Below are 12,140 nucleotides of genomic sequence, written 5' to 3'. Positions count from 1 at the left end.
CCTGGCGGCAGAATTTCCGGAAATTTCTCGCCCCATTAATCACCCATCTGCATCGTCCCAGGCTGGTGAACCCGGTGGCCGTTGCCAAGTAGGAAGATCACAGCCTGTTCTTTGGGGCAACCTAAGGCCAGCTGGTCACTGCTGCATCCGCCCCACCATCACTCAAGGGGTGTGCCCCACTACAAAGCCCCCTGCTTTGAGAGTTTCCGCACTGGGGCTGCCCAGGAGTTGTATGGTGGCCAGCTTGCATTGATTAATCATTTACTTTTAATTCTAATATTTTCCACCCTCTCGTTCAATAAAATGACCAAGGCAGCTTCAATAAAATAATTGGAAGTCGGGATAGAATTTTCTGAAAACCTCTGTGTTGAGCTTGACTGCACGGCCTCTTTTCTCATTCCCATCTTGATCTCGACGAGAATCAAGGCTGGGTGGTTTTGATGTTTGGTTTTGGTTTTGGCGGGTTCTGCTAAAAATGCAAATAATTCTCGCATGATTGTATGCATTATAATATTCTGCTCTAGTTGGAACAGAGATAGTATTTGTATCTGTGTACAGTGGTACCTCGGGTTACAGATGCTTCAGGTTACAGGCTCCGCTAACCCAAAAATAGTACCTGAGGTTCAGAACTTGGCTTCAGGATGAGAACAGAAATCGTGTGACGGCGGCAGTGGGAGGCCCCATTAGCTAAAGTGATACCTCGGGTTAAGAACAGTTTCAGGTTGAGAATGAATTAAGAATTCATTCCTTCAGAATGAATTAAGAATTCATTCCTTCAGAATGAATTAAGTTCTTAACCCGAGGTACCACTGTTTTATATTGTTGTACTGTGTCGTGGGACAGTATGGTGAAGGACAGTTAAAAAATAATATATGTAAATAAATGTATAACGCTACATACATGCACTCCAGGTTTCCTCAAGTAAACAGCACATAAAGAGATGCATGTAGTTGTATGAAAATGCATATTCAGTTATGCTGTAGAAATGCAATAACGCACAGGGCTTGATTCTTTCATGCGCATAATATAAGCAATTTTTGTTCTGTTTGATTTTCGCACGTAGATATAAATTTGTTTTGATTGGCTTCCCATCCCTATCCTTACCAACAAATAACAAGAGAAGTCATCCAGCAAAGAACAAGAAAATTACAACAGTGCTTATGAGGGCAGCTGCAACAGCGTATTTAAAATGGTTACCCCCCCCCCAGTGGCGGAGCTTCATGCTCTGGCACCGGGTGCGGAGAGTAGGTGGGGGCGGGGCTGGCGTGCATCCTGGGGCTGGGGCACATCGCCTGCGGGGGCATAGCGCCCAGTGTGGGTGGGGGGCAGCCGTGATGGTACCCCACCAGGATCATGCTGCTGGGGGCGGTGCGCTCCCCCCACACACTCCTCTTCCTCTGCCAGTCCCCCCCTCCAAAAAAAATGCATAACTGAAATAAAGCCGTCTTCTCATTGTAGCAGTGCAGTTGGGCAGACCCCACCAAATTCTGGGAGCCACCACCAAGAGGGCTTTGTATGTGTCGTGCTCGCCTGCAGCTGTGTATCAGCCTGGGGCTTGCTCAGTGCCTGGATAGGTGACCCTTTGGGAACCATCGTGCAGTGGTACCTTGGGTTACATACGCTTCAGGTTACATACGCTTCAGGTTACAGACTCCGCTAACCCAGAAATATTACCTCGGGTTAAAAACTTTGCTTCAGGATGAGAACAGAAATTGTGCTCCGGCAGCACGGTGGCAGTAGGAGGCCCCATTAGCTAAAGTGGTGCTTCAGATTAAGAACGGTTTCAGGTTAAGAACGGATCTCCAGAATGAATTAAGTACTTAACCCGAGGTTACCACTGTAGAAAAAAGGCAGGAATGTCAGAAAATAATTAAACAAACAAGCCAGAAGAGCCAATGCTATTATACAGCCACAGACCTGGTAACAAGAAAATACATAATCAGTGCACAATGTGCTGATATTGGAGAATGTGATGATGATGATGATGATTAAATTGAGGCATAATGACCATTACTAACAATCCAAAAGAACAGTAGCATCCATCATACCGAGGAGGAGGAGGAATGGTAACACACCAATGTAACTCAAAATATCTATATTTCCTGTTCTGGCATGGACAGTGAATGCTGGTCAACCAAGTCAAAAGCATGAGAAATAAAATCCCACCAGTTGACCTTGGAGTGTTCTTGGTCTTCTTTCTCCCTGGAGACCCTCAGTTTAGGTGTTATTGTTCCACTGGGTGGGTGCCACTACTGAGAAGGCCCTCTGTCTGGTTCCCTGTAACCTCACTTCTCGCAATGAGGGAACCGCCAGAAGGCCCTTGGCACTGGATCTCTGTGTCCGGGCTGAACGATGCCAGGAACTGAACCTGGGACCTTCTGCTTGCATAGCAGATGCTCTGCCGCTGACCTACAACCCAGCTCAAGTTCAGGACAATGTGATCCGAATTGCTGGCTCCACTCGGTCGCCCTGGCCGCTGCATTCCGAACCCATTGCAGTTTCCAAATTACCACCAAGGGCACCTCCACACCAAGCATATTGCAGCAATCTAACCTCGGAACTGTCATTTGAGAGCAGCTGGAACTTTTCTCCCTGCTGAAACTCCCTCTTCTGCACAACTGGGGCTGCACCTTTGGCATGCAACGTGCCACGCAGGCTCTCCGGGGCCATTTGAGGTCTGCCCTAACCCTCGCTTGCCTTGGCCGCTGCTGCCTGCAGGGAGGCATTCGGCTGTCCTCGTGCTCCATCCATAAACTGGCTTCTAGGAATTCTTGGCTATCCGACACTTGAAGGAGGCCTCCTCCTCCTCCTTCCCTGGTGGTCAGAGAGCTTCCCAGCAGCTGCTTAAAGAAGCCACAAACCCAGTAAAGTAAATATCTCCCTCTCCCCTTCCCCCATTGCTCCAACTGTGGCAGCTTTCATATCACACAGGACTCTTCAATGCCCTTTTAAAAAGAAAAGAAAAATCAGACAAACGGATAGAGAAGAGTCTTTTGACACTGAGGTTTTTCCGGTGCTTGTCAGACTCACTGAAATTAACAGACATGGCTAACTTAGGTCTCTTCATTTCAGTGGGTATACCCTTAGTGGGCATTAATGCAACAATTGATTGATTGATTGATTGATTGATTGGACAGGTTTCCCATGAGGCTTCATGGAAGCAATTTACAGTACAGAAAAAACACACACAAAATAATTGCGTTCGTTTTGAAAATGCTAATGAAATATTTACATATATATAAGCAATGGGTTGCATTAAACTGAGTTCTGCACAGAGTAGACCCATTGAAATGAATGTACCTAAGTTAGTCGTGCCTATTGACTTCCATGGGTCTGTTCTGATTTGTGTAGGGTTTACTCCTTAGCCTTTTCTTCTCCCGAAGATGTTCCTGCAAGGCAGCAGGTATGGATTTTACCTTGTGGTTTATACCCGAAGCCTTTCTCATGAATGAGTATAGCTGCAACAGTGGCACATTTATAAAATCAGTTCAGGCCGCATCTGCACTATACATTTAAAGCGGTATTATACCACTTTAAACAGTCATAGATTCTTCTCCCCCCCCCCCCAAAAAAAAAGAATCCTGGGAACTGTAGTTTGTAAAGGGTGCTGAGAGCTGTTCGAAGGGGCCTATTCCCATCTAAAGTTTCCAGCATGATTTAACAAGCAGTCCCTCTTCCCAGGGAACTCATTCTGATGAGAGGGAGATGAGATGAGAAATGAGATGATGTTGACTATTTAATGAACATTCTTTGTTGATTTGTCGATGGTGAGAAATTAGATGGCATTACGTCAAAGCAAGTGTTACCTGCGCCTTCCAGTATATTTCCACGTCACTTCCCTTATTGCAAAAAGCCCAATCTCCCGAGGAAAGCGAGTTTGTTGCGCAAAACCTCCCAGTCATCTAACATTTCAGAAGCAGGGTTTGCCCAATATAGGACTGAGGGCTTATCCACACCTCCATTTGCCTCACCTCTTTCCCCCACCCTGGGAAAAGTTTGGACCGAATCCGGAACAAAACAACAATCTGGTTTTCTGCAGATTGCCGCTGTTAGTTCTCATGGAGCGCTAAGGAGCGGGTTTTCCCGGGAGCAAAGGCAAAACTACTCAGAGCCATGCCCAGAAAGCGGGGGGGGGGGGGGACAAAATACACTTGGATCTGCGCTCTCTAGGGCCCAGGACAAGAGGAATTGCGGGAGAGCTCAGAATCCCATCTGGAAACAGCGACAACCTCCCCCCAGATAATTGGTGGATGATCTGAAAAACATATGTGGTATAAACACAACGTTAGTGGGATTTCAAGAGGCACTGTAAAAAATCAAATATGTATTGTTTATTAAAAATAATGGGATCAAGGAAGAATAATGGCAATATAAAAAAAGGGAATGCGTATTAAAGATACAAAAATGGATGACTCTCAGAGATGCTGAAGGAAGTTCAAAACAGACACAATTTGTTGTATTCGGGTTAAAATGTATAAAAGGTATAACTGGATGAAAATTAATAAAAATTAATTATAAAAAAAAAGGAAACAGCGACAACCTGGAAGCCTCCTGTTGGAAGTTTGGGTGCAACTCAGCTTGCGGAAGAGGGGTTTGCGTAGGGTTAAGGCAGGTCCCCAGACTCTCTCTGTACCTTTAACCTAGTGCCTTACTTCTCCATCACCTTGTTGATTGGACTGATAAGTCTTAGGCTGCATCCTGCTTGCCATTTCCTCCTCCTCCTCACTCTTCTCTCTCAGACCTCAAGGTGAGAGGTCATCTGTAGCTATCCTCTGAGAAAGGAAAGGAGCAAGCATGTCTGCCATGCTATCCTCTAGACTAGTTGATCAGACTATAGCGAGAAACGGTTCTATTCACGTTAGACACAGTGGCATCGTGCCAGTTGCTGGAGCCAAGGGCAGGTGGGTGCCAGGCAGGGGTGCCAGCCCAGCCCCTCCCACCGGAGCAACACCACCCCCGCAGGACCAAAGTGGGGCCAAGCTGGACTGCCTGCCTGCTCATGCAGGGGGGAGCCTGGGTGGCTGATACAGCCCTTGTCAAGCGGAGAAGAGCCCCAGCCCACTGGGGGCTCCTGGTTTGCACCTCCTCTAAAATTGTGCGCCCAGGGCCATCCACGGCCCCCCTAGACGCCCCCATTAGGTGTTTCCTATAGGAAACAACTTTCTTATTTTCTTCCCTACAAGCGTCTTCTCTGTGTCTGTGATTGCGAGAGGTAAAGTCAACTCTCTAACCAAGGTGCTCTAGCTGAATGCTGTTCACTCTTGCATATGAAAAGGGCTTCCGTAGGTGATTGGACCCTGCTATTTCAACGCCGCCACCTCTGTCTGTCTTCCTGCGCAATCTCCTGATATCTGAATGCTGGGTTGGCACTGTGTACTCCTGGACTCTCAACTCTGTGTGGGTGTGCAGCCTGCCTGCGTTCCAACTGTGTTCATGATTGCAAAAACACGCTGAGCGCAGAGCAATTTGGGTACAGTTATAGAACCGTAATTACGTTTTCTGCTGTCGCCTGGGTCTGTGTGCGGTGTAACAATGCGCCGTTCCTATCACCTCTGTCCCGGGCACGCATGGGAGCGTTTGCCCATCCTCATGCGTCAGCAATTCCAATTCCTTACTATTCCCGTGTGCTTTTATCTCAGCGTTTGCAGATCGCGTTCCCTGGAGTGACAGTATCATGCTGATGAAAGGCTTACAAATCTTGTAGATAAATAATGCTGCAATATATGTATGTATGTATGTATGTATGTCTCCCTGGGTTTATTTTTAACGCTACCAAAAATAGCCCTACCTCATCCAAGCTAAAGTTAGTTCCCTTGCAGCGTCTGCAAAAAGAGATCTGGTTGGAGGGTGGAAGAAGGTTGGAAACAGTGCAAAAAGGAACAAGCGGTGCTGGATTTATTAAAGAGGAAAGGAAAGCTGTTCATTATTTTCTTTTCTTCACGGTTGGAGGCAGCAGCACTTCTGAATACCAGTTGCTGGAAACCTCAGGAGGGGAGAGTCCTTTTGTGCTCAGATCCTGCTTGCGGGTTTCGCACAAGCGTCTGGTCAGTCACTGTGAGAACAGGATGCTAGACTGGGCGGCCACTGGCCTCATCCCGCAGACTCTTCTTATGGTCGTATGCTTTGGTTTTATGGCTGCATAGATACATGGCAATAACAACCGCAAGCGCAACTTTCCAAAACTTCATCCTGACTCTTGAAAGCATCTGGCGTAAACAATGGAAAGTTACCGCAGGACAATCTGACCGTTCGCCGGGGGATTTATAGATTTGTGTCGGGCGCTTGGTCAGTCCCGTCTGGAAATTTTAAGAGGTCACCAGACAATGGGTCTCTTGCGATGGCTGTGATCCTGGGCAACGTAGTTGCTGCTCCTGCACAGAGCTTCCCCTTTTATTTCTGTGCCTCAGTTTCTCTCTGTGTGTAAAGAAGGATGCTTGTCAGGCAGTGGATACTCCGTTAAGGGTGCTTCATTGCAGAGGAGATATTTGTCATTGAAATCCAAGCCAGTGCTAGATTTGGCATCAGACCTCAAGCCCCTTGCAGAGTGCTGACACCAGCAAATTGTCTGGAGGTCAGCCAGTGTTACACAAAGTAGGTAAAATGCCATCCAATGGCCAAACATAGCTTGCCTTGGGATACCCTGCGTTCCTTCTTGTCCTTTTGTACTTCAGTGGCTATCACTCCTTTCCTTTTATTTTCGAAGTTGATATTTTATTGAAAAGTTTCAATGGGGAAAAAATAAAAGTGAGGTGTGTTGGTTGCTGTGCATGCAAATAGGTCTGAGAGGAGGGTGGGGATTGGCATGCCAGCTGCCGATGTCACAAAGGCGCTGATAGCTCCCTCGAGGTTGCAGGGCTCTCTCCTTCCAGTTTCCCCACATACAACCTTTTACTTTCTTCCCCTTAGTTTTCTGCTCCTCCTTCTCCCACCCACATCAGTAAAGTGGTTTGGGGGTTGTGGGTGGGGAACACAGGTTCGGAGGAACTAGCCACCGAAGAGTCTCAAAGCAGCCGCCTCGGCGCTCTTGTCTGCAGTATTCGTACTGTGGTGTGGACAGTTAATCTGTGGCAGGCTTGGTGAATGAACGCCTTTGGGTCCAAGATGGTTTGGACTGGGTGGTCTTGAATCCTCCTTCTCAATGCCACTGTTCTGCCCTTCAAAGACTAGACACCTTGGCAGGATTGGAGTTCAGCTACCAACAGAATGCACAACCAGATTGCACCAAGAGAGCTCCCTTCTTTCTCTGCCCCGCTACTGGGATGTGGGTAGTTTCATGTGCTGGCTGGGGAAGAGGGGGCCACTGAGAGAAGCTACGCCACCTGTGGGCATTACTTCAGGGAAAAGGCACTGCGTGGCCTCAGTTGGCTCACTTTGGCAGCAACTCTATGCAGAGCAACCAACTTTCCTTCTGAGCTTCACCATTACCTCACCATGTGGACTCAGAGAAGTCACTTTGCCTCACTGTGGGGCGTGTGGAAAAAACGTGGGGCTCTTCCGACATCCTTTCCCTGCCCTGACTCCAATAAAAAGACAGACAGACAGATCACGGATAGCACCGAGTACAGTATTTCTGTCTGGCTGAGATGAGAGTCATAGTTCCACCCGGAAGAAAAGTTCATCGGCTTCTACACGCCCCCAGTGCCTGCTCTGAGTATGTGTGTGCCTTAAATCGCTGGGCCTGCATAGCCGGGTTGCTACGACGCTCGAGCGCCCAGCAGGACAAGGCAGAGCCACCCGTCACACTTCCCCTTGGCTTCCCCACCCGGCGCAGAAAATTGCCTGCAGCCTTGGCCGTCGGTACCTCCCTGGAGGGAGCCCTCTTCTGTGCAGCCTTGCTTGGGCGTCTGTTCCACCTCCCCTGCTTGATGTCAGAGTGATTCAGGTGCCGTCAGCAGCGGGGAAGGCGAAAGCAGCAGCGGCGACTTTGCCTGGAGTGACAGCTTTGAGGCAGACCCTGGATTTTAAAGACGCGAGCCGGAGCCGCAGTGTGGAGGGTCGCCCGCGCTCTGCCAGACTTCCACGTCCAGCCAGAAGAAGCTGCCAAACTTTTCCTCCCTGCTGGAGAAGAAGCACTTGTGGTTCCGCTTGGGGCAGAAGCCATGCCAAACTCAGCAGCTCCGCTCCCTCTTTGATTCCACCGGGTCCATCTCTGCTTTGGAGGAACGCTGCCTTGCTGTCTGAGCAGGAGGAGCAAGGGGTTGAGAGGAGCAGACCCGTCTGAGTCTCACCTTTCTCCACACCTGGATCTCCTACCGAAGGAAGCTTGTGGGGGGAGAGAAGCGAGGGGTGCCTCCTCGCAGCATGCGGAATTCCTACACGGTCACCCTCCCCGAAGAGCCCCCCGTCTCGCCTTTCTCTGGCATGCCAAAGGAGCTGCGGACCAAGACGCCCATGCCAGGATCGCTGCTGGTCTCTGCCTTTGTGGGTCTGGTGCTCAATAAAACTAAGGTATAGCTCGGCTTCACCCCAAACACACACCATCCTCATGGCATGGGTTTGGCTAGGGGTTTCCCCTGCCTTGCCGGGTGGGCCAACCACAAATTGTGGGGTGGGTAGGATGGCCTTGCACCGCATGTGTTGGGTGGGCATGAGTTTAGCAATCTTAACAGTCCGCTCTGTTGCTGCCTGGCAGGAGCCCTGGGTCCTTGTCTCTGCTCTGCTCCTGACTTCACTGTGTGGACTCAGGGTGGAGGCTGAACCCTGCTTTCAGCCTGGGAGGGGGTTAAAGTGTGGGTGCTGCCATAGCAAAGCCAGAAATCGCCTCATCTTGTTCTTATCGCACCTCTAAAGATGGGTGGGTGGGAGAAGCTAAAAGTAGGGAGGTAGTTAACTATCTGCTAGAGCAGAAGACGGTTGTGTGGGTGCAGATGCTCGCTGTCAAAAAGCAGGAGTTCTGCAAGAACTAGAGGCGACAAGGAGACCCTCCCCGTTTTCCTACAGAAGATGGAGTTTGCAAGAGCAGCCTGCAATATGAAGCAATAAGCTGTTAACTCCTGGTACTTAGGTCCCAAGAGTTTCTGCTGCGAGACCAAGCTTATGGGTGTTGCTCACCGGGTCTCCATTTCTAAGAAGGGGCACAGTTAGAGAGGAGACTGGAAATCACTGTGTTCTGGTTTTTTGCCCCCCCATCTCACCCCCACCCCCGGGCAGAAAGCCCCAGTAAATTAAAGGGCATGCTCTCAAGATAACTGAGCAGTTAACCTTTCACCTTTTGACCTTTCCTCCCAAGCTCAAACCCTTTCAGTGCTTATTTATGGGTGAAAGGGTGTGTGAGCGAGAAAGAGAGAATGTGCATTCTGAATGCTGGGAGAGTGTTGGTAGTTATTCAGAGTGAATAAAAGCAGAGCATGCAGGAAGGATCTCAGGGGATGTTTGGGGGGAGGGACGGACAGGCGCCAGGACACCTGGGTCTTTCTCCCTCTCCACGTGGCTGTTTGGGGTGTCCTTTCCTCCCTCCGCAAAGCCAGGACCGTTTTGACCTCGTTGGGCCAGTGCCCTTCGGGGAGCGCCTTTGTTCCATGCCGTTACGTAACAGACTCCCTTCCGCCGAGCCACCTGTGGCTCAGGGCAGGTCAGCCCCTTTGTTCGGTCAATGAATGGAGCTGGGCATGTTATGTAAGAGTTGTCCGTGCCTCTCTCCCCACAGGCAGCTTGAAACCTCCTTGGCGCCACTTGCTGAGCTCCAGCAGCTGAGGCCAGCTAGGGAGCTGTGATCCAAGCTGGCTGGGGAAGGGAAAGGAGAGTTCAGTTGTCAGGACAGGGGAGGGGAGGGAGACGGAGGCTGAGCCATTTGTAACCAGGTGGCTGCTGCTGGCAGCATGCGTGGAGAGAGAGTTCTTCTCTCCTCGCTGATGCCATAGTGGGTTTCGTTTTGCTAGGGAATGTCTATTATTATTATTATTACTATTATTATTAATCAGTGTTTGGTTTTTAAAACACGAGTTGCAGAGCTGCCCCATAGTCACAGAATCATAGAACAGTAGAATCAGAAAGGGGACACAAGCGGTCATCTTGTCCAGCCCCTGGCAGTGAAACTCAAGCTGGTTTTACATTATGCCCTGCATCCTAAAGGTAAAGGGGTAAAGGGACCCCTGACCATTAGGTCCAGTCGTTACCGACTCTGGGGTTGCGGCGCTCATCTCGCTTTACTGGCTGAGGGAGCCAGCGTACAGCTTCCAGGTCATGTGGCCAGCATGACTAAGCCGCTTCTGGCGAACCAGAGCAGCGCACGGAAACGCCGTTTACCTTCCCGCCGGAGTCGTACCCATTTATCTATTTGCACTTTGACGTGCTTTTGAACTGCTAGGTTGGCAGGAGCAGGGACCGAGCAACGGGAGCTCACCCCGTTGTAGGGATTCGAACCGCCAACCTTCTGATTGACAAGTCCTAGGCTCTGTGGTTTAACCCACAGCGCCACCCGCACCCCTTGCCCTGCATCCTACAGTTGGATAAATCTTGATTATGGGGTCCGCGGTCTGCGTCAAAACCATTCCCAATACAAGGAACTGCCTACATACTTGGGCAGGGAGTTGGGGCATCACGAGTCCTTTCCCAGCCCAGTGGCGCTGCAGGAAGGATAGCTGCAGCGTTTAATTTGTCCAAGGTTTGTTGGCTTCCAAGCCGGTTTTCAATGTCCCGGCGCATCCTGGGGCCTTTGAAACAAGAGAGTTCCACTTGATGAACATGTACAGAGCGCCTTTCCCAGGAGCACTGCCATGTAGACACCGCTGACCTAGATGGACCCAGTGGCCTAACTCTGTATAAAGCATATTCTGCCTGTGCTCCCATGGAGACCTGGGTTTCTGGGTCAGAATGGGAGGCATCCGGATAGGTCCCAGATAACGCACACCTGTTCCTTCTGTGCCTGTGTCAGACTGGGAGCGCTGCTTGTGAGGAATTTCCTGAAACAAGGTTCTGGTGCTCAAGGGCAAGCAGTGGCTTTCCCCATCTCTCTCTCTTTCTCTTTCCCTCTCTCTCCTCCTTCCTCTGGATTCGCGTGGGCTGGCTGTTCATCTGGGGCCTGCCTCTTCCTCTCCATAGCGGAGGAATGCCGGCTGGCTGGTCCTGCATGCTTTGGCGATGCGCCATTCCCCAGCACACTCTCGGTTCCTTGTTCTCTCCTCAGAGATTTTTCTGTCTACTCCCTTGGGCTGGGAAATGTTTTGGAGAGGATGTACGTAGATTAAGCAGGGCTGGGCCACCCCCAGAGACCTCAGAGCATCAGGTCACCTCTGCCACAGCCTCTCCAAACCTCCTTGCCCTTTGACACACATCGTAGGCACCTCTCGTGTCCTTGTCGCTGCTCAGAAGAGATCACGGTTCTTCTGGACCTTGTGTGATTGCCAGATCCAGCTAAATTTGTTTAGGTTGCCACCAAACACACTTCCAAGGAAATTCCTTTAGGGTGCAAATCCTAAGGTGATGCTATCAGGATCCTTAACTCGGTGCTTGCTTTCAGTGTCATAATTGAGTGGGGCTTAGTGGCTTGGTTGCCATTCAGGATCTAGATGTGGCCATTGCAAAACTGTGCTTATGGTGCCAGGATGCATCCCATTGTATCAGCACAAAAAAGATGCAAGGTTTTGATGCAAGGATGGGTAAGGGGGAACAGCTCAGTTCTCAAAGCTAGTATTCTTTCTCTGACCACCTGTCAGTTAGCATATGCCTTCAGGTTTAGTTATTCAACCAGGGTAGAAGTGGCTAACCATTATTCAGCTTCCGCCAACCCTCTGGCTACATGCTTGCAGTGGATCTCACCAGTGATCTAGTGGTCCAAGATAGCAGCGTGGGTGGGTTGGGGTCAAAGACCCATTACTCTTTCTGCAGCAAGGTCCCTGTCTCCAGCGACCTAAAACCACCCAGTCAGCATGAAAGAGAAGGTTTTTTAGCCACTATCTGCTCCAAAGCTAAGCATTTAGGAGCACTGAAAACTCAGGGTGCTTCAGCTTCAAGGGAATGGTGCACAAGTTCTGTTGTGTACAATGAAATGTGCAGCCTAAGCCACTCCAGAATAAGATACTGGAGCATTCCAAATCATTTGCCAATGTACGTTCACAGAAAATAGATCTAGCTCAAGTGGAACACATGGAGATCTGCACTGAGCGATGCAATGCATCCCTAATTATTATTGTTGCATAATT

The 12,140-nt window shown here is 49.7% G+C and overlaps 1 protein-coding gene across 9 annotated transcripts in view; it reads left to right on the top strand.

The window, feature by feature from the left end:
- Nucleotides 1-12,140, top strand: part of USP2 (ubiquitin specific peptidase 2) — an 81,395-nt gene that overhangs the window by 45,760 nt on the left and 23,495 nt on the right. The window contains exon 1 of one of the 9 annotated variants that reach the window (XM_083714036.1): nucleotides 7,805-8,448. The exons of the other annotated variants lie outside the window; for them this stretch is intronic. Coding sequence (XP_083570162.1) covers nucleotides 8,302-8,448 — 147 coding nt within the window. The 5' untranslated portion in view covers nucleotides 7,805-8,301. Of the gene's footprint in view, nucleotides 1-7,804; nucleotides 8,449-12,140 lie in introns of those variants that run through there. 9 annotated transcript variants of the gene reach the window in all.

Source organism: Podarcis gaigeae (assembly GCF_964106915.1).
Source record: "Podarcis gaigeae genome assembly, chromosome: 15".
In the NCBI taxonomy this organism is placed as follows: Eukaryota; Metazoa; Chordata; class Lepidosauria; order Squamata; family Lacertidae; genus Podarcis; species Podarcis gaigeae.
The sequence above is the reverse complement of the archived record's forward strand: the minus strand, read 5'-3'. Positions and strand labels throughout refer to the sequence as shown.